Genomic DNA, 22,090 nt, shown 5'->3' with positions numbered 1-22,090 from the left:
GAGAGGCTTCACATTCTTGTTGTTCTCTCCAGGCTGCCTCTGTCCTTGCAAATCTGCTGTTTTCTTAAATGCTGGCATATCACGCAGATAATGGGAACCCATGTTGCATTGAATTATGGGGAAAAGTACAGCAACGCCTTCACTTCAGTAAAAATTCAGATCTGTTGTTTGCTGACATTCCTAAGGTGTGAAACACTTATCACTAGGAATTCATGTCCAGGCTCTAAAAATTATTAATTTGATTTAAGAAATTACACATTTTGGAACAACAAAGCAGCTGCTGAACTCTTCGTGCTTAGCTTCTGGTTTTGTGAGCTTTTAGATAATTTTCGTCACACTTGTATGGTATTCTGTGAATATAGAAAACCATCTTTCCTTCCAAAATAGTTACCCTGTTTTAATCAAAATGTAACCCAAGACCTGTTGGTATGCTATAAGAAATAAGAAATTAAAACTAGTCATGAAGGAAATTAATTTTCAATCTGATACTTAAGTGTAATGTATCAAAACTCACAAAACAAGCTTTCAGGTATGTTTTTGTTATGGCAGCATTTCAGGTGAGTGCATTAAGATTTTTTTGTCTTCAGGCTCACAAACATGCAAGCATTTGAATTTGTGTCTGAAGTCTGTATGCCCACTAAAAACAAAGGGACTCTTGTCCTATTGTTTTTCTAGTTAAGCTGTAATTAAGCCAACGTAACTGTATAAAGTTATGGAGGAGCATTTATTTGCAGTGTTGTTAGAAATGCCATACTTACCCATTTTACTTATTCTTTTTAGAAGAAAATTTCTGATATTCTGGAAAAATCTGCTCCAAAACCTGGTGTCCCTGCAGACCTGCAAAATCTGCTTAGTCAACATTTTGGGGAAAACCGTTCAGTGATTGAAATAGAGGAATTAAAGTTGTCAGGTAACTTATCCTATGTTTAAAGGATAAATAATGTGGGTTTTTTCATTATACCATTGAGTTCTTTTTCTGCAGAAGAAAGAGGCCTTGAGTTGTACTTTTTTACTGTTATGCCATATATCAGTTTTCTGTTGAAGCAGAGATACTACTTCCTTTGTAGTAGTTGTGAGGTTCTTTGGAGTTATAGAAATGAAAAGAAACATTGTTTAAATGTGTCCTTTTACTATAAAGTATTAATTTCAGGAGATGACTTTCCTAATAGAACTTTTGTGATTCCTAATAATAGCTTCCAAGATGCCAAGAGAGTGAAAATGTATTTTGTTTCTGGCATTGTCTGAGTCGATCCAGATGCATAATAGGAGAGCTGACAGGAATAGACAAAAGAAATAAGGAGACATCGTGCTGGTGTGGTTATGAGATGTTGAACACAATTTTTTTTCCAGGAGTGGCATGAAATGGGATGACAGGTTTGGTCCGAGTGTCAAGTGAATATGTTTTAACCATAATGGGGACCCTCTTAGTTTCCTGTACTCTGTCTCCAGTTAAAAGGCAAAGCAGGGCAGAGGAGGATTAGCTTCTGTCAACTGGAAGTTGCTGCACTAGAGGTGAAAGCAATGTTGAAATTCTCTGCTTCTTACATCACAGATAAAGAGGCACTGCCATGTTACAGGCACTGCGCATGATTTGTTGGTAGCGCTCATGAAGAGCAAACAGCCTGGTAACTAACCTGCATATGCCTTTGATGTATCTTGAATTCTTAGTGACCTGTGTCCAGCATAGGAACCTTCTAGCGCAGCAGTGGTTTTCTCTCTTTTAATGTTTAAGCCTGTCTTTCCAGTAAATTTGCTCCGTCTTAACATCCATGATTCTGGGCAGACCCTTCTTTATTTCTGTGGGGCAGGTTCAGCTTGTTGAATCAATAATACTTGGATAAGTCCTATACAGATTGCTTTGAAAAGCTAGTGTTAAGTATTTTTAGATGTTTAGGGTTTTTAGCAAATAATAAACTGTTTTAGTTGCTTTCTTACTGAAAGAGCTAGTGAAGTGACTTATTTCCTTATGGATTGGTTCTTGGGTTGGATGGAGATATTTTTTTCTTTTTGTGCTGAGAGTGGAAGGCTTAGAGTGCCAAGGAGTTTACAAACTTCTACAGCTGTCAAGTCATTCACGTCAAAGCACTGAGCAAATAACAAGCAAGTACTTGGAGCTGTGTGTTCTTGTTAACTGACATGGTGCAGAAGGTCAGGTTTGTAGTGAGAATGGTCTCTTGCTGCAGTCTGGAGCTATGTGTTTCTTCCCCCCTTTCTGAAACTTTCATTCAAAACTGTTGTTAATACTCCAGTGTTGCTGAGCTGTTGGTGAAAAGCCAGTGACTGAAGCTCGTGTCCTTTAGCGACCATCTTTTGAATTGTTCTGTCATTAGTGAAACTTAATGACTTAATGTATTCGAAAGAGGAAAACAACAGCAAAGATATTTTGCCACTGGAAGGAAAAGACTGTGGTGGGTTTAAAGAGCTCTCCACTTAGACCAAATGCATATGGAAGGACAGCCCCAGCCCTTCCTCACGTTTGTCAAGTGCATCTTTTAAACATAATTTTAAAAGTAAATCAACCACTGATGCTTCAGGTGTACACATTCATTCCCATTGCAGCTCAAGTCCCAGTAAATGTCACTGTCTGGATTTAATAAAAGAGATCAGTGCATAATAAAAGTTTTTAGCAAGACATCACCTACTAAATAGGAAATAAAGCGATGGAGAGTGGCTATGCTCAAGAAGGTACATAGGCAGGACCTCAGCCAGGCATCAGCTACAAACCAAGTTTGTCACGCTGTCTATTCCAGTGGAAGTCATGGATTGATGCTTCCAGCGGTAGCACAGTGCACTATCTCTGTGAACTAATGAAATAATATCTGTAAAGAAACCTCTTTAGTTTAGTTAAAATATTATCAGCAAATCATCCATAGGCAGGCACCCTGAGGTGCAGAATGACATGCTTCGTGCAGAATGACAACAAATACGTGGGTCCCTGAAAAAAGAATTCTTAATGCTCTGTGGGAGCATACTGTTCCATCAGGCAAAGGACCCCTAGCAATGATGGCAAATTTTCAGACAATCTGATTTTAATCACCTTTTAAAGAACTTAGACCTGTGCAGCCTTATGTTTTGGGGTAACATAGTGGGAGAAAAGAAGGGAACTGCAGTTAAGAGATGTTACCTTTATTGATCTACCCTGTATAAAACTTCTTGTACATGAGGTATACATTAATATTTATTTCACAAATGGTAATTTATTGATAATATTTTTTAACACAGTTGTGATTTCATCAATATAACTAGTGGTTATGCTGCAAACATACATGCTTCTTTTGCTGCTAAAATATCTGAACAAAAACATTTTTTCCCTTATGCTTTCAGATTCCTGTTTTTTGCCAGCCAATGATCTCACCCACAGTTTTTCTTCATACCTGAAGGAAAGTGAGTTGAAATGTTGATCTGGATGAGATACAAGTTGTATGAAAAAAAACCTCATTAATGCAGTATTGCAGTTTTTATCTGTACTTCCAAATATTTTTAATTATTACTTATCAATAACTTTAGGGGAGTTTAATTTTTTCTTGTCAGATCTTGTTTTTCAGGCTGCTCTTTATCACTTTTTCTTTTGTATCAAAATGTTCTAGGGTTTCTTTTAATTGCTAGGGATTATTTGCCAGTAATTTATTGTGTCTTCATAAGTGTGTGTATGTATTATCTTACACTAAAAATCCTGCAGCTGTCTGCTGACACGAGTCAAGAGAATTTTTATTCTCTGCTATATTTATATAGAAGTTCTGATCTGGTAAATATTTCTTTTCAATTTGTTTTCTCTGATACAGGTTGCCCTATGTGGCAATTGAAGGCAATGGGCTTGTCACTTTGCAAACTGTTGATTTTCATTGCTGATCTGATTTGTTCAGTTGTGCGATATTTCTGTATTTTACTTATTTTGGGCATTTTATTTTCCAATTTCTCAGCCATGACTAAATGTAAAAGTGTTGCCAGAGATCCAGACCTCAAAGGAGTCAGCATGTGTGTTCTTGCTGCTGGCTACCATTCATCATGTACTCTTTTAATTTAAAATTGTGGCATGTAGTACTTTCTCTGTGTGTTTACACGGGCTTTTTCATTGCAGTCTGTCCTAAGTGGGCAAAACTCCGTAAAAACCACAAGGAGAAGAAGTCAGTGGTGATGCTGGTTATCTGCAGTTCTGCCCTTCGCTCCTTGGAACTCATCAAGTATGTCGATAGCAAATGTTATGTTGAGGTTGGCAGGCAGTCAGAGCTTTTGTCTTGGAACCACAGATATAAAGGCAAAACTGGGACACTCTCCTCTGCTAGCCAACAAGTTCACTGACTCCAACTGACGCAATATCCCTTGCTTCTTTGAACTGCGAGAGTGTGGTCTTTGGTTTTAGACTGAAGTAACGGTACTTCAATTGCATGGAAGTGCTATTTTTGTTAAAAACCAAAAATAAAGTGTAACTGATTTGGGGGAAACATTCAACATGTTATACTTTGGAACAGAGCAAACCCATAAAGCATTACGATCCAGCCACTGGAAATCATGACTTTGCACCAAAGGCAATGAGGATGTCGTGTTCCAGGCCCTCAAGTGCCAACGCGTGCGTCTGGCCTGAGTGCCTCCACGTCTGTGTCTGTGTTCTCAGCCGGCTCAGGTTGGCAAAACCACTGTGCAAAGAAGATGATTTTCAGTATCCTTTTTTTTTTTCACCTCTCACTCCTCCCCCTTCTCATTCCAGAAGTCTGGATGACTTTGATGAGTTACTGTGTACCTCACAAATTTCACGGTTGCCTTTTGTGTGCTGACCCCGTTTCCTGTGATTATCTGTCAGTATAACGTGAGGCGGAGTGTTGGGCAATTGGCCCAGATAGAAAAGTATAGATAAGACAGGTGTGCCAGGAGTGCCTAGCCACTATGTAGGTGTTTTATATGTATACTTGTATAAAAACCTTTAGCTTTGCACAAGAGAAGATTGCAATTTGGTGCACTTTAAAAAACATGTAGAAAGCCGTCTTAAGTGACATTTGATAAATTCTGAATATGCTGTCTTCTGCTTGATTAATACAGAACATAGAGTTGTTACAAAATGGAGTGTCAGAAAAACAAGTCAGATTTTCCAGCAAATAAATTTTGGTTAACTGGGATTTAGGCAATCATCTCCTCAGTAAAGACTGGCAGCCTAGGTTTTCCCAGTACCCACACTGCAGGAAGACTCTGTAAAATGTAGACTGATGTTTACACAGGTCTTTCATTTTGTGCACACACATGTGTGTTCATTCATGCCTGTATCTCAGTAACTGAGATATTTTTGAACTAGACTTCGGTGATTAGTCAGTTTTGAACTAAGTTAGCTGTGAAAGTACAGGCCATAAATGTTAAATATTACCCAAAGAGCTTTCTAAACAATATTGCCCCCTGCTGATACCTTCTATTGTGTTTGTCCAATTGTTGATTGGTTTTGATCAAGTAGCAAACAAGAATGTACATAGTGTTCAAAGTACAAGTGGGGGTCACTGGGGGACTGTGTGTCTCAAGCATATTGAGAAATGCCAGTTCATTTTGCTTTCCTTCTGTGTGGTCTAAGTCCCAGCCCTGATGCTTGCATTTCCTTTTTCAGTATTTTTTTTTTTTTTACTGCTAGGTCAATGACAGCATTTAAAGGAGACTGCAGAGTTCTCAAGTTGTTTGCAAAGCACATAAAGGTAAGAATGCTGCAAGGGAATTTTAGTGGAACAACTAAACTAACTAGTATCGTACCTTTTTCTTTTTAAAGCATTTAGCAAGAGTGCCTTTCATATAATGTGCCTTTCTTCACGTAATGCTTCTTTTGGTAACCCATGGCTGCAATTTGAGGAATCTAGCCAAACACCATCTCCCGTAGCTCCAGTGCAAGCCTATGCAGAATGTAGATGTTTATGCATGTGCTATGTTTTAGAGATGTTCTACATTCCTGTGAGGTGCTTATTCAAATAGGGTCTGCCTGTTTAAAGAGAAGGCTCATGCACATAGATTCATAGAAGCAAACTGTACCAACACCCCCATTTGTGTTCTGCCAACTGGATGCCTGGATACCTAATATTCAGACCTGTTGGAGAGCACAGATTATGGGGATGTTCGAAGTAATGAGTGGACATTTGGCCTTTGATATAAATGCCGACAAACTCAGAAATGTCACTTGCTTTATTTCACCTTTTCCCAGTGTCTTCATCTTGAAGGAGTTTAGAGCTAGTTCAACTTTGTCAGTGTTCCAGATATTTGCAGAGAATTTATTTAAATGCTGAAGGAAGCATACTATTCTCACCTCCAAAAATAGTTGGTGCAATAGAAGATTTCCAAAGTTGAAAATGACTAAACTAGAAAAGTGTGACGCCCAGCTGGCGGTTATGTTTCTTAAACTTTCTCCCAGATATATCCATTTGACAGTTTAAATGATATATAGCATTTGTTACTTGATGGTATTCTAGAAAGAGATACTATGAAATCTTTATTTCCAGCTCTTCGAGAAGAAATTTTAAGTGGCTTTACTGCTTTCTCTCTTCACATTAGATAAAAGAACAGATGAATATGTTGGAGAAAGGCGTGTTCCATATTGGGGTTGGAACTCCTGGGAGAGTAAAAGCGCTAGTGGAGCAAGGTAGGATAACAAGGAGGGGTTTCTCCACAAGTATCTTATATCTATATCTCATGAGAAGTGAGACTTCAGTCGTTTTGGAAGCACTTAGGTTGACGTGGATCTGTGGATTTGGGTACTAAGCTGTACAGTTCTGTTTCTCCACTTCTACGATGTCAGTCAAAATGAGGTCAAGATTATAGTAGTTGATTTTATTATCACTTTAAGCTGGCATAAATCAGTAGCACCAGAGAAAGGCAAAGTAATACTCCCTGCCCTCCACCCCAGTCAGTGCCCACTTATTCCCCCTTCTCACTTCTTGCGCTAGTCCAAGAATCTGTTTGGCAGCTCAGTGAACTGCCTCCCAATGAAAACAAAAGCAGCATGCACCCACAAAATCAGGTATTGAGCAGGCAGAGGTGGGGGACTTCCTCATTTGGCAGGAATACTGATTTATGCTAATTTGCAAGTGATTGCAAAACCATGGTGTAAGATTTAAAGCTCCAGGAAACCAAACACTGCAAGTAAATCAAAAGGAAATAATGGCAGAAGTTATTGTATCGTATGTCACTCTGAGCTCAGTGTAAACTTTTGTGAGGGGTGGACAAAAGATCTGCTTAACTGATTTGATTTTATTTCTGATTTGCCTGTAATGAAATTAATTATTCTATATAAATCCTTTTCCCAATTTTTGAGAACTTTTACTTACTGAACAGACATGTACACAAAGAAGAACAAACAACAAGGTGACAATATGATAAGGTGATGCTTTCCATTCCTCCTTCTAAATGCTGCTTTGCTCTAACTGTGGTTTCTTGATTAGGGACTGGCTGTGCATTGGAACCCTACTGCTCCTTCCAAAAGGGTTCAGGAGTAGCATAATTTTGTTTCTTCTTGTGCCCTCCACCAACATTACATCATTACTGCTCAGCGTGTCAGCACATTACCATGGAGGCAGCTTATGGCAGGGACACAAGGTGTATGTACCATCCTAAGATTTACTCCCTTTTTGACACCTCAGTGTTGCAGTGCCAGGTCACTAGAGAGTGAAGAGGAGTAAAAATGATACAAAAAGTTGTGAGCATCCTGTAAAAGACCAAGGAAAAATAAAGGAACAGCTGGAGGGCAGTTCAGAAAGCACCTTTTTCTTCTTTCACCACCATTTGTTTGTAGGATAAAGGAATTCCTCAGCAGCACTACTAACCTGACACACGTTCACATAACACCCAGTCCTGTAAATTGCTGAACACTGTCAGTTCCCATTAACAGGAGTTTTCAGGCTAGGATCCTTGTAACTTACCAGCTCCTCATCAACTGTGGAAATTCAACTCCTGCGGTTTCATCAAGAGGAAGTTTGAGGAATTATTTTCTGGCAGGATGTTAGCTCTTGACAAGGCTGGCAACAGTAGTTGTTCTGCTTTTGTGTTTATCTTCCAAAAAGGCGTGGGATTATATGGTTAAGGGAGTTTGCAGTGTCAGTACATTGGTTTTCAACCAGCAAATGTAGTACTTAAGTGTTCAAAGATTAGTTTCCTTGGAAACAGAGAGCAAAAGTTGTAAAAGCCAAAAATCATTTTGATAAGCATGTGTCATATTATCTTGGCAGTAAAAATTATGTTGTGTTTTTAGATGGCCTGTGCCTGAACTCCACAAAATATATGATTTTGGATTGGAACTGGAGAGATCAGAAACTAAGGAGAATGATGGATATCCCTGAGGTATTGTACAAGCACCTGTATATATTATATTATATTCTGTGCGTTCGTTACTTTTGATTCTAGTGTCCAGATCTTGATCAGTAGGGTTTTCTTTCTGTAAAGCTGACTTCAGAATACTAAGAAGTCAACATTTGACCAGTAAGTCTGTACTCTCAAGTCTCAAAATTGCCTCCTGAGGAAGATTTTTTTTCTTTTTTAGTGCCACTTACAGCTGTGACTTCTACAGTTGTCCTGTGAATTTCTTCTGTTTATGCTTGATGGTTATTCTACCTGTTCCCAGGAAGTTCTCTCATAAGAGAACTTTATGCAAAAGTTTCTTCACAATCTAAATAAAACTTTGGAGAAGCATTTATTTATCTCCATCTAAGAGTGAGATAACTTCTTGTTACATCTACAGACAATTGTCTTTTTTTTTTTGCTTTTTCTTTTTTTTTGGCAAGAGGTAGAGCACAAACTATGTAGAGCCATCCATCATTTGTAGACTCCTTTTAAGATAATTCCCCATTCTTTTCAATTCTGTAATCCAGCTTTCACATTTATTGCTGTGACAAGGCATGTTAACCATATGTTGTGGAGCATCAGCTGGTATCTAGCCAGAGAGAGTGAAAGAGGCAGATTCCTCCATCAGTCGATGTTCTAAAGCTCCTAATTTCTCTTGCACATTTAAAGCAGGCCAGTGCTCCAGGGGAAAAGGACTTTTTTTTGCAATAGACATTAAGCTGTTTCACAAGTTAAACAAATTATCAGTCATTAATCCTTCTCTGTATTCGCCTATGTATTTGAATGTGCTGTATTTTACAGTCCCACATATGCAAAGATACATGTTCCTAATAATCTCGGATAAAACGCCTCACAAAAAAAAAAATGTTGCAGAAATGAAGAAGCAAAAAACCCCAGCTTTGCTTTTTGAGGCAACAAGGCTCCCTCTTCTGGCAAATAAGTAAGGATTTTTTGCGTGGTGCTTGCACTTATCTTTTAAGTTTCTTAAAGAATGGAGAACACGAATTCACAGAAATAGCAGTACAGAAGGTGCTAGTTGCAATGGGATGGATTTTTTAAGTCAAATGAAGTAAATATTCATATAGTAGACTAGGAGATCCAGCTCAAAAAAAAATGGAGATTATGTTGCTCATATTTGATTTGCAGCTATTGCAAACCTGAACTATCCCCTTCAACTCACTGTAAGTAGCATCACAACATTTCTGCATGACTGTCTAGGAATACAGGCTAAAAATTGTGACTCCAGATGAATTTTATTAAGGGAAAAATCTTAAAGGCTATCTTAACATAAAAATGTTAAGGGTTAGTTCAAGTAAAAACCAAGTAAGTAAGAATGTTAGCATAAGGAATAGGTATTCATGTGTGATTGCAGAATAGTGAATATGTGATTTCAGAGAAGTCTTTAAACCTGCACTTGACTCATGTAACACAACATACAGAAAGGTTTTTGACATCTTGAGCTATGTGAGTGGAGCATCTTGCAGCTATTCGTCTGCTGCAGACATCAGGCAAATTTCTGAAAGTTATTTTTAAGGAATGTCAGCAATCAAAGATACCTGAATAATGTTTTGGAGATAAGGCATCTTAACACAGTAGAAACCTATGGAATGTTTTGGCAACTTGTAGACGTGAAACATGGAACACAGTCTTAGTGAGTAGATGATCTTACTCTTCTACTTGTGTAAAAATTGTCAAATACATGCATAAAAAGTCCTAAGTTTTCTCAAAGAAGAGAGAAATTACAGTATCAGAAACGTAGATGTACAAATTTCTTTCATCCCATATTAGTTGTGGTGACAAAATTGTACCCTTAAATTAGAAATGAGGCATACTGACCTATTTTCAGTGCAAACCTCAATTGTCAGTAACTTCTCTGCATATTTAAAGTGCTGCATTCCTAAATTTTATTGTAATTAGACCATAAAGCAAGAACAGCTGGAAGCATGTGTCCATTCTACTTGCTGATTTTGTACTCACCTGATGGAGTGGAGACTTGTGTACACGGTGATCTACTGTGATAAACATATGAATTTAAAACCACATGAATCTTCCCACATAACAGTTCTGTATCCACTCATATCCACATAATGGATGGTGCCCTGATCCACTGCTTTCTTTGTTGCCCCAACATCTCATTAGTTAATGTTGTTGGGTTTTTTTTTCCTCTGCTTCTGTGTCTCCCTTCATTCATCTTGAACAATGGAGAGAAGGAAATAAAAAGAAAGCTCACAAAGAAACCAGAGGATGGGTGAATGAGTTTATCAGACTTTGTCTTGACACACTGCAGTTACACTAAAGCATAAAAGTTTAAATAAAAATTGACTGCATACTTTCTGATCTTCCCAAAGGACAAGCTTCCTGGTTTGAAGGCTTTGTGTATAGAGGTTGATGGCAGTACACAGCTGTCTCAGTTCCTCAGATTACTTGTCGATAAGATTGAAATGGAGTTTTTCAACAAAACCCAAGATTGCATTTTCTGCAAACAATACAAACAGTAAGCCTTGAGAGAGATTGAAAGTACAGGAAGTTTAAGTTTCAGCTTTCATCAAAGTAAAACAGTTTGTAAGAAATGGACTTGTGATAGACAAATGTTTTTACCCTCATGTGTAACATCCCGTGTGGAGTAGAAATTGGGCAAGCTTACTCATGTCATTTATTTGTGTGCAAAGTGGAGGCACAGAAGCGTATGATCTTGAGAGAAAACTTGCAACTAACTTATTTGTAAGTAGGAAGAGGGAGCTGTAAGGAGACTCTGGACTAGGTGTGATGATAGAGAATCTTGTGTTCTGCTGAAATATGTAGTCAATATTTACTCTCTAATACATTTGTCTTTTATCTTTAGATAAAGCAATAAACTACAACCATATCTATGTTATAAACCAACGGACTTTCCATGCACCGCGTGTAGACATGACCTTCGTGCTCACTTTCATTCAGATGTCTCAGCCACAGGCAACATTGTGGCTGTTGCAGTGTGGTACTGCCCTTGGGCTCCTTGGTACCAGTGGATCCTCTGGAAAGTCCTGTAGGGATTTTGTAGCCCAGGATGGGCCTCTTGCTGTGGCATGCTTTATCAACTATGTACCGTTGGCAGCTTTTCTGTAGCCATATTAGATGGGACTTCACAAGCCATAATTGTACTTCAGAGCAAATGCTAGATATTTTACAAAACGGAAACCTTCCAGAGCTCAGGACCTTGTATGGGAACTTCTTCTTTGATTTCTAGTCCTATGGTAAGATGCCAAAGCACTATGAATAACTTCTGATGCTTTCTTTGATTTTTTTTTTCCCTTTAGATAAAGAAAGAAACTATTGACCTCCTGGAGATGAGTATTATAAAGCTGTGCAGAGAGGGATCTGTGAAGCTGGGACTCTTTTAAATGATTTTATCCACAAGGAAGTAATTTGCAGCTGCATTTTACTGTTATCATGTCTGCAGTTGGCAAGTGGTTAACTGGTGATGGAATCATAAATTTTGACTTTTCAGAGGTCTGTCAACACAGAAAGAACACACATTGCAACTTTTTCTGTTTCCTTCTCTTTTAATAATAAAACAGAAGTTTTGGTTGTAGTTTTAGTATGTTGCAGGAACAATATGATACTGAAATCAGAGTTACATTGCGTTCACCTGCTAGATTTTCTAGTATATGTCACTTTTCAGACTTGGAATATGAACGAACTTGGTGTGAAAATCTTTATAGGATTCAATTTTCTGTTGTCTCCCTCTGCTGTTCCAAAGGAGACATTCACTTCTCTCACGAGCATGGTAACCTAGTTCTTGTCCTTGAGGGTCTTTGAAAAAATTGTATAAATTCCAGCAGTTTGTCAAAAAGTTATTTTTCACCTCTGTGTTCCAGAGCTGCCAAAATGTTGGGTTTTGCTATTACATGATAAATTATCTGTATAATATATTGAGACTTTATTTTGCTTAAACTGTTGAAGCGTGCAAAAAATATCTTTCTGTTTGTCATTTAAATTAAAGAGAAATGATCTTTGGATGATTCTTCTGTCATTGTGGATAGTAGGGAATGGGTGGAGAATTTATTTGGTCTCCCAAAGCCGTGTTTTCTGTCCAGTGCAGTCTCAGCACCTCCAGTTCTCCCCAATGGCATCTGGTGCAATTGGAAAAGAGCTGCTTTCATTGTATGCCATGCTTGTTAGCTTGGCAGCTATGGAAGTGAAGTCAGAAGAAATAAGGCATCTGAGACTGCAACAGAAATTCCAGTATAGCTGGCAGTATACCTGAAAATGAGTAAGACGTAACAAATCCTACTGCATTGTAGGGCAGGAAAAAAACATATATTCGAGCTTTTCCAGGAGGCATGAGCTAGACACCCTGACCAAAGTACACAATCTTTTGATTGGTACAAGCTGATTGTGGAGATCCATGCACAAATGTAGAAAATGAGGAAGAGGAGGATCTAGTTAATAAGTAATTCCTGGCCATAATGCAGGTTTGAACAAACAATGAAGTCTTACAACAGTAAGGACAGTATCTCGGCTTAAACACTCTCAAGCGCAAGTATATTATTCCTTCGTCTAACCAAGAAGAAAATGAAAAACAAGACAAGTTTTCCTTCGCAAGAAGGAGAGGCACGTCCTTCCAGATGTCCGGATAACAGTGCATTCAAACAACAGAAGCTACCAGCTTGGAAGCCCCAGCTTAACATTGCCACTGTGCTCTCCAGCTTCTTCCTCTCGGGCGCGTTCTGCCTGTCAGTGGGAATCTGCCTCATACTGGCCGCAAACAGCGTCAGAGAAATCCAGGTTTGTTTGTGCGTGGCGTGCTTAGGTATTGTATGAAGAAGAATATGTTTGGAGGGAAGAGGCTTTGAATTTTTGGTTGTGGATGAAGGTGATAGCAATGGCTTCATGCCTTGGGCATGTGTCCAGCAGCCATTTTCGTTCCCTGCAGAAATCCTCAGGGACAGTTGGTCACCGATAAAATCCAAGCACTGAGTGGTTAACTGGGTGGTAATGTCTGGAATATCAGTGGTAATTACTGCCACTGGCTGGTAATATCTGAAAGACCGTTGTTTCCTGGCGTTTTGAAGGGAAATAAAGTAAGCCCTTTGATACTGTGTTTGGTACTAAAAGAGCATACATGTTTGCTGGGGCACAATCTTAAAACGTGGGGAGCCCTGATGTTTAAATGCATCCTGGAGGCGAGGTTGGTTAGTCCTGTGGTGGTCTTAATAGATTCCTGGTTGGAGCCCACGCTCAGCCCTGCATGCAGGCTGTTCAAGCGGGTTGGTCCATAATGCATGTGGGGATTTGTCAAGCATTTCTTGGCCAGCCACACCAAGCTGCAGAAGTGTTCTTCACTCAGCTCTCCTTTGCTGAGGAGCAGTTGTGGGAGTTCTGCGACAGTCATCAACAGGCTCTAAAGCAGCTTTAATCTAGGGATAAAATTTGTCAATGTTCATTGGAGCCAAGTCCTGAATCTCTGCCTCAGTCAGTTTTTAACAGTGTTTCTGGCAGTCCAGAGTCGTTTAGAAGAGAACTTCTCTTGGACATAAAACACTAACCTTTTCCTATGTGTGTGTCCTTCATTACAACGTCTCTTCTTGTTCACTTCCTGACAGATTGATTATTCAGATAAATGCTCAGATTGTTCAAAACTCCGTGAAAATTCCTCTAACTGGAATAAGGAATGCCACTGTTCCATTAATTTCACACTAAAGGAAGATATATTGGTAAGAGGATGAGAGAAACCAACTCAAGTTGCTTAATACCTCCTATTACTTATATCCCTATATGATAAAATACACTAATTCTGCTCTGTAGAGCTCCCGACTATTTTCTTGGCACTTTTTAAAAATACGAAATACTCAAAATTTTACACTTTTGCCTTCGCTATTCATTTTGGTACATGTTAAAAATAATCAAGATGAGGCTACCTCTGTCCTTGATTGAGAGATGTTCAAGGAGAAGATGGGAATGGAGGAAAGGGTGTTTGATTGTGAAGGTATCTCTCCGAGTTGGTAGCAGACAGTTGCCCTTGGGCTATGGTTAGTTGTTTCTGCACTGCTGAGCTCTGAAATGAGAAGGAAATCTAAAAGTCTGACCACTTGCCATAAGTAAGACCCTGTAGTCTTTTTTACAAGGGTTGTGCTGTTAATCCCCAAGGTCCTTGAAATAATACTGGTCTAGAAATGTCGTTCTGCAGTTTCATTTGGGAAGAGTGTCCTTCATTTCCTGTCCTAAACTACTGGGTAACATTGCTGAGGCTTAATTCTTGTTCTGCCAGAGAGATCTTATGCTTAATACTGTCTAAATGATCCCTTAAAATTACAGTGCAATTCAAATTATAAAGTCACTTTAGGATTCTTTAGTATTGAAGAGGCTGTTAAAAAACTCTAATTCTTCAGAGTACAGTGATGTTTGAGATTAGAAGTTTATTTAACCAAATTTTTTTTTAAGTTTAATAATCATCTTTCCTGCTTGCATTTGCCTGCCTATCATTCATTTTAATTACAGGACTAAACTTACCAAAAGGTTCAAATAATTGGTGAGACGCAGCCTTTTTTTTCAAAAAATTTGAAGGAATTAAAAGCTAATGGGTACGTTTTGAAGTTTTTTGAGCATCTTCTTTTATGGAAATGAGTGTCTGTCTTTGTGGAATTATTCATAGTCATTGCAGGTTCATGGTCAGCAGTGCCATCTTGAGTAAGGTAATAATCAGGCATTTTTATTTTAGGTTTCATTTGATGATTTAAAGTATGTTTAATTTTGTGACAAATACTGTAACTTTCATTTGGGGTAAAGACTATATTCTAGCTGGTGTCCACTGAAGTAATTGCTTAGAGAGGAGTTACCAACACAAATATGAATTGATTACTCTCTTCCCCTTTCTTTTTTAGCAAGTAATATGCTTTCTCTTTGTCCACACAAACTGACCTTATTGAAGGGATTTATCCTTGAATTCTAGGGTGATGTTTTTATGTACTATGGCCTGCAAAACTTCTATCAAAACCACCGTCGATACGTGATATCAAGAAGTGACGCACAGTTGTTGGGTCGAGATGTAAATGTAAGTTTTCTTCTCTATATTATGAGATCGTCAGTATTTCCGTCAGGTGCATCTTTGACCATATGGAGATCTAACTAGGCGTAACTGCAAGTGTGTTAAGATGGCTTTAGGAAATAATAAGAAGGTGCATATTTTCAGTAGATGGTCTCTGCTTTTATGATTGTTAGGGTCATTATGTCTAATAATAGAGAGAAAAATTGAGGGGATAAATAAAAGATGTCAGTCCAGTGTTGCAATTCTCAAACCTGCACTTTGTAGGGAAGCTGATTAAAAATATATTGTCTTTTTCCAATAAATTTACAGAAAGCTTTTCCTTCTAGTGTTTTTGGTGGTTTTAGACAAAAATTATTGCAGTTATGCTTTTATTATGGGCTTAGGGAATTAAGTTATTCTTTCATTTTGCCATCTGGAAACCGGCAAAGACCTGGAACAGGTTTATGGTGAAATAGGTGATCATGTAGCCTTCTAAGTATGCCACTTAGAGATCTGTAGAGGAGGCTAGATTATTTGAAAATGTTTCCGTGTTTAAACCTGAATCATAGAACGGTCATTGGTTTGAAATCCCACTGGTGGCCAGCTATGAGTGACATTGTCATAGAATCGTAGAACGGCCTAGGCTGGAAGGGACCTTAGAGATCATTTTAATCCAGCCTCCCTGCTGCCAGGGATGCCACCTCTTGACTAGATCAGGCAACACATGGGGACCGAATGGGAATTGAACCCGTGACCTTGGCGTTGTCAGTGCCACGCTCAACTGACTGAGCTAACTGGCCCCCCGTTTTATGGTTTCTTGTGAATTGAGGTAGATGTGATAAATTTGAGATGGGCTTTTGGTTTTCATGCTGTATCTTCATACATCAAGATTTCCCCACGTAGAACTGCAATAATGTGGCTAACTGCATCTGCTGCTCTCAACCACTGAAGAAGTCCAGGTCAAAATTAAAAAGAAAGGAAAATAAGATGTTCTAGGGTGAGACAAGGCTTCACTGGAACGTTTTAAAGTCTAGCTATGTTATTATAGCAGATCCCAAATTAAGTTTATGTAGTCTGGAGTTTGCAAGTCTGGAGCAGAATTTGTTGAAGAGCTTATGTTTACTTACCATGCTATGGAAGTTGTTCCTCAGCTACAAACCCACTCATTTGGATCTATCGCTAATGTGACTAAAAGGGTACCGTAGACTTAAGTATTCAGTGGCTTTTCAGAAGAAGGAATGGGGGGGAGAACATGAACACCAGCAAACCAAACCAAACAAACCCCAGGTTCTATGCCTGATTGTTCCGTGACCTTGAATGCAGATTCAGAAGAGCTACTGCACGCCCTTCACTACCTACCAAAATGGGACTCCCATGGCTCCATGCGGCGCTATTGCCAACAGCATATTCAATGGTAAGTAGATACCTTCCAGATCGCCTTACTGTTTCCATTTGGAACTATTCTGCTACCTCAGTCCATCTGAGTCCTGATACAGCAAGATCTCTGTCTTTCTCCTACAAAAACTTTTGTTTGACAGTGCTACTGTGGTGAATATGGGGCTCTGCTTCATACTGTTTAGTAACTTGCCCCTCATCTTGAAATTGAGGAAGATTTTTTCATTAACAAAGGCCCTGTTCAATGTGACTAAACAACAAGACTGAGGAATTGAGTCCCTGGTAAAATAAGGAACAACGATAGAACAGATTTAGTGTACTTCCTTGCTAAAAAAATTCTTGTACAGTGTTGGGATTGCCCAGATTTTGCCTTCCCACAGTGCTGTGCTTAAAAGGAGGTGACATGTTCTTCACATTGTTTTGGACCTTTAGATCTATGTGGTTGCATTGGTTCTTCAGGTGCTGGAAGCATACACGGTCTTACTCAATTTGATCCCGGGTTTGATCTTGTTTGTGGGTAACTTAGTGGATATAATCTGCCTGTGAGATGTTTAGGCTGAAACCTACAGGGCTCCTAGCCACGAACAGTGGCAGATTTCATTTGGAGATAGTGAGACCAAAAACTTTACGGACTTTTCTCTCCTACCTCATCCTTTTTTTCTCCCCTCCTTCCCCTTTTTTTTAACTTCCTCCACCCAGCAGGTTTTGGCAATGCAGCAGCTGTTTTCAAGCAGGTCAGCCACCCACACCTGAGGATTTGAGAAGGGCAGCTGCGTTCAGTAACTGAAGTTTGATTTTCATCTGCCTGTGCACCTACCTGCTCCCCTGGAAATTTGATTTACTGAACTGGGCTGAGACCTAGTGCAGCAGAGCTACTTGAGTGCAGCCTGCACTGTTCTGGAGCCCTGGCTGCAGGGACAGAATGTTCCTTCAGAGAACTAGGGAGAGTAAGGTTTTAAAATACTGAGGGGCAGACCTTCCAGTATCTGCCTTTAGTCTGCCCTTAGTGCACAGCATGATGAAAGGTTACAGCTGCTGGTGATAAGGGGAACGAGGTGATGTCTGAATCTTTCCTCTGGTAGCTTACTTCTGTCTCTCTGCTGTGAAAGAGGGTGCTTCCCATTCACTTCTGACAGTTCAGCTGGTTGTCTAATCGCTCTCTAATCTTGTTTTGTTAAATGAGGAAGGTGGCCAGGTTCCTGCCATGAGAAGGGTTTTTAAGCCAAGCTAGCAGGTAAGGGAGCAGTAGTTAAGCAGGCAGAGCTCAGAGAATTGCAACTCCTGTTAATAAACTCGAGACAATCAGCTGGTGAGGTATTGGGGCACAGAATGATCACTTACTCCGAAGAGTATGTCTGTGCCTTAAGGAGCTGTGTGAACCCAGGTTTTATAGCAGAAATTTAATGAAAGTATGTTTTCATTGATGGTTATTTAGCTGAGTTGTGGGTTTTGTGTTTCCTAAAAAGCAGCTCTTCCCCATCTGTGTCTTCTAACTATACCTGCCTGTCATCTCATTGGCTGCCTACATGTTTACATAGATGTTATGAAACATGTGGGCATGTGGTGACAGGACAAGGGGCAATGGTTTTAAACTAGTGCAGGGTAGATTTAGATTAGACATTGGGAAGAAATTCTTAACTGTGAGAGTGGTGAGACACTGGCACAGGTTGCCCAGAGAAGTTGTAGATGCCTCATCCCTGGAAGTGTTCAAGGCCAGGCTGGATGAGGCTCTGAGCAACCTGGTCTAGTGGGAGGTGTCTCTGCTGATGGTGTGTGGTTGGAACCAGATGATCTTTAAGGTCCCTTCCAACTGAAGCCGTTCTATGATTCTATGAAATCTATAATGTTTTTGCCTTATGTTTAACTAATCCAAATAGGAAAATATAATATATAAAAACAAGTGGATTTTGCCCACTGAAACAGTATGGCACAGTTAAGCACAAATTTCATAGAATCGTAGAACTGTCAGGGTTGGAAGGGACCGAAATGTTTTTCAATTGCAGTAAGTGTTCATGTCGAAGTTGGTGATCCTCATGACTAAGCTTCGCGAATGAAGATATGGGAAGGGCTCTACCCACACTTGCTACAAAGATTGTGCCTTCACCTCTCCCCTGAAAACACGTTATATATAGCAAAGTGATCTGTTTGGGGCAACTGTCAGAGAAATGCTAGGGAAAGGTAATGAGGACAGTAACTTCTGTAACTAGCTAGAGAGCTCCAAAAGTGGTTTGCAAAGAAGTTAGTCACAGAGAAGTTGATGGACATGAAACACTTGCACTTATTTCTACACAGGGATTCAGTAAGATTATTGGTAGGAATATGTTCAGTCTTTAAAACTTCAGAAGTTCTAAAGCACTGGAGTCTTAAATCTTCTTGTGAAATGTACAGTGCTCTGCACACAGATATCATGAAAACTCTCCCAAGATTTTTTTTTTTGTTTTCTATTCACTTGAAAGATGATTCAGTGTGACTAGTTTTTTTGGTCATGCTGGTAGAGTGACTGTCATTTACTCCTGTGTGTTGCTTCTTGTATTCCCTGCAGACACTATTGATCTTTTTTACAATCTTAAAACATCTGCTATTCAAGTACCGCTGCTGAAGACTGGAAACAGTTGGTGGACAGATAAAAATGTGAAATTTCGCAATCCGAAGTCAAACAATCTCTCTTCTGCATTTGCAGGTAAGAGTGGTTCCCCTGCTATTCCTTATTTTTCGATGGCTTCCCTACCTCTGATCCGGTGTGTGAGGGTCTCCCATTCTGAGATAAATTGCCTTTGGGAGAAGTAACTCTCAAAGCAGGTTGGAGAAGCAGCTTTAGAGGGTGACTGAGAGCAGAAGACATTTAGAACACCAGAGTGTCACTTCTTTTTTTATGGTCAGTGACCACAGAAACTGTGAGAAAGTAGTTTTGAAAGACTGAAGTTAGTCCACATCAACACCCTTTGTGTATGATTTCTTGTAATGCTTCATCTGCCCAGAGAAAGCAAGGATGCAGTCACTTTATTTTTCCTGTTCAAAACATCTGTGAAGGAGAATTGTATGTTACATCTTCCTTTGTGCCTTTGCAGGTTCTTAGGCAGTTGTGAGACAACTGAAGCTGCCATCATCACTGGTTCTTTCAAACAGCAGAGTCCTAGGGCTGTTTCCTTGTTATGGTTATTCCACATTGAAGTGGGACTAAATGCTCCCTATTCTGGATCAGGGCGATGCTGTGCTGGATGCAATAAGCAAGAGTCAGTTATTTAAGTAGTTTTCATATCACAGATTCTAAGTATCATAGGCTGTGTCCTAAGACTGCAAAAAGGTGCCTTTCTGGTTGTACAGGAATAAATTAATGTCTAAAATGAAGGCAAGCTCCTTGTTATAGAGAGCATGTTGCTTGCTGAAATGTCAGGAATCCAAAATAAATAGTATTTTCATTTGTGCAAGTTACTTTGTTTTTCCTGTGCTTGAAGTTTCTAATGTGTAGCATTAATGTGTAGTTTCTAATGTGGAGGTGCTTGGCTGAAAAAGTGTTGTCTAGCATATCTGATTTTTTGGTACTGAACAGAATCTTGTGTCTTTCATATCTCATATTCTGTATTGGTTGTGAGTAGGCCCAGAAGTTAGTCACCACCACTGTTTTCTCTGACACTATATCTTTCCTGGTTTCTTTCTTTTTTCAACAGGTACAGCAAGACCTCCTTACTGGCAGAAACCAGTATATATGTTAGATGAGGAAGATGAAAAGAACAATGGCTATATAAACGATGACTTGATTGTCTGGATGCGAGTGTCAGCCTTTGCTACATTCAGAAATCTTTACCGTCGTGTCCAACGGATAAGGCAGTTTGCAGATGGCCTCCCAGCAGGAAATTACACTTTTCGTATTTCCTATAGTATCCTTTCATGTTATCCAAGACTATTAGACAGAACAGGATGGAAGTGGGTGGGATTTGTATCGTAAAAAAGGCAGAGAAACCAAGCAAAACACCCCAGATTAAATCACTGTGAGAAGACCTAGTTTTGAGGGTGATGAGACACTACAGGTGGATTTACTTTAGCCCACGCAGATGGAGTTAAGACATATTTACTCAAATGGCACCATGTGACTTTGGATTTCTGAGGGGGCTACTTTTGACTGGAAATGACACATGGGAGCTTTACACAAAGGTTAAAACTGAAGAGTGTGAACCTGAAGAGGTGGTTGAAGATGTTTTAGCTGAAATATTTGTTAGTGGCCTAATCAGTCGTGTAGACACCCTTACTGGAGTGCACAAAGTGCCAGAGGTATCCCTGCAGTTGAGAGCTGTGGGGCATGCCTGTGTCAGCAGAGGACTCTGGTGGATTTGGGCCACATGCTGACAGGGACGTTTGTGCTGGTGAAAATGCACCCTCATGCTGAACAGCATGAACTTTGCCAATTAAAGCACTTGTTTTGTCAGCAGGAGTTATGTCAGGATGACTATAAATTTCTTTCCCTCTCAGCCAGTAGAGCTGTGATTTTAAATGCTGTAGCGCAGTTCTGTTCTGAAAGGTTCCATGTGGAGAGATGAAAGGAAAAATCATGTAACATTCTGCATAGACAAGATACTAGGTAGAGGTCTGTGGATACCCTGCATTTTACAGCTAGCTGTGCTGGCAGCAGTGCGTTGCAGAATTAAGACTTTCATCCTTGAGCTCTTTTCTAAACAAGTACATAACTCTTGCTTGCTAATAATCAAAAGAGACCGTGACTAGCAAAGTATAGCTCATATTGGGAGTTTGCTCGTGAGAATGGACACATAAGAGGCTTCTTGTACACAAGATGTGCATGGGAGTGAATGGGAGAGTATGATCAAAACAGACCTGGGAAAGTCTGTTCTCCCTGTGTGATAAGAGAGTGACTGAAGGAGTACATGAGCTAATAACAATCCTGGCTGCATAGTCTGGTCTCCTGTTTGTAACCCATAAATACTTGCTTCTTGTCTTAGCTTCTCTCAAGAGCTGAGTCCGTGCCTTTCAGCCTGCCGCAGTGGTCAGCATTTAGGCAGAGTATATGGAGTATCCACATGATAAGCTGCCCAAAAGACTCATCTCCAAATGAGTTTTCATAGCAAATTAACACAGTAGCAGTTACATAAATTATGAATCTGAAATGTATTATTTTTAAAAAAAAGAAAAAGTTGTTTCGTATTCACACACAGACTGTTACCTAAAATAACCATATTTCTTACTACCAGCTGCTAGTGGATTTTTGGACCCAGAATAGCAGAGACATCACAGATCAGTTAAGAATTTTTTGCAGCAAATGCAGATCTCCGTTCACTTTATGCCTTGGAAAGATTTTTGAGCATTTACCACTATTTTTGCCTCCTGGAAATAATGTGAACTTTGTTAGGGGCTTTTCATAGAATCATAGAATGTTAGGAGTTG

At 39.5% G+C, this 22,090-nt stretch overlaps 2 protein-coding genes across 2 annotated transcripts in view; both read left to right on the top strand.

The window, feature by feature from the left end:
* CMSS1 (cms1 ribosomal small subunit homolog (yeast)) overlaps window positions 1-11,866 on the top strand; it is a 31,646-nt gene extending 19,780 nt beyond the window's left edge. Inside the window, exons 4-10 of the mRNA XM_009867027.1 lie at window positions 781-910; window positions 3,325-3,384; window positions 4,079-4,181; window positions 5,609-5,669; window positions 6,514-6,601; window positions 8,207-8,295; window positions 11,592-11,866. Of these exons, the coding sequence (XP_009865329.1) occupies window positions 781-910; window positions 3,325-3,384; window positions 4,079-4,181; window positions 5,609-5,669; window positions 6,514-6,601; window positions 8,207-8,295; window positions 11,592-11,675 (615 nt within the window). The 3' untranslated portion in view covers window positions 11,676-11,866. The remainder of the gene's footprint in view (window positions 1-780; window positions 911-3,324; window positions 3,385-4,078; window positions 4,182-5,608; window positions 5,670-6,513; window positions 6,602-8,206; window positions 8,296-11,591) is intronic.
* A 983-nt stretch (window positions 11,867-12,849) lies between these two features.
* LOC104272122 (cell cycle control protein 50C-like) lies at window positions 12,850-20,574 on the top strand (the record flags this gene model as incomplete). Its single annotated transcript, XM_009867028.1, has 6 exons — window positions 12,850-13,062; window positions 13,881-13,991; window positions 15,227-15,328; window positions 16,625-16,715; window positions 19,239-19,376; window positions 20,365-20,574. Coding segments are annotated over exons 1-6 (865 nt in total), but the record flags the coding sequence as incomplete, so codon positions are not given.
* Window positions 20,575-22,090: the final 1,516 nt, after the last annotated feature.

The sequence above is a fragment of the Apaloderma vittatum genome, unplaced genomic scaffold (genome assembly GCF_000703405.1).
Source record: "Apaloderma vittatum isolate BGI_N311 unplaced genomic scaffold, ASM70340v1 scaffold4963, whole genome shotgun sequence".
Lineage (NCBI taxonomy): Eukaryota > Metazoa > Chordata > Aves > Trogoniformes > Trogonidae > Apaloderma > Apaloderma vittatum.
The sequence above is the reverse complement of the archived record's forward strand: the minus strand, read 5'-3'. Positions and strand labels throughout refer to the sequence as shown.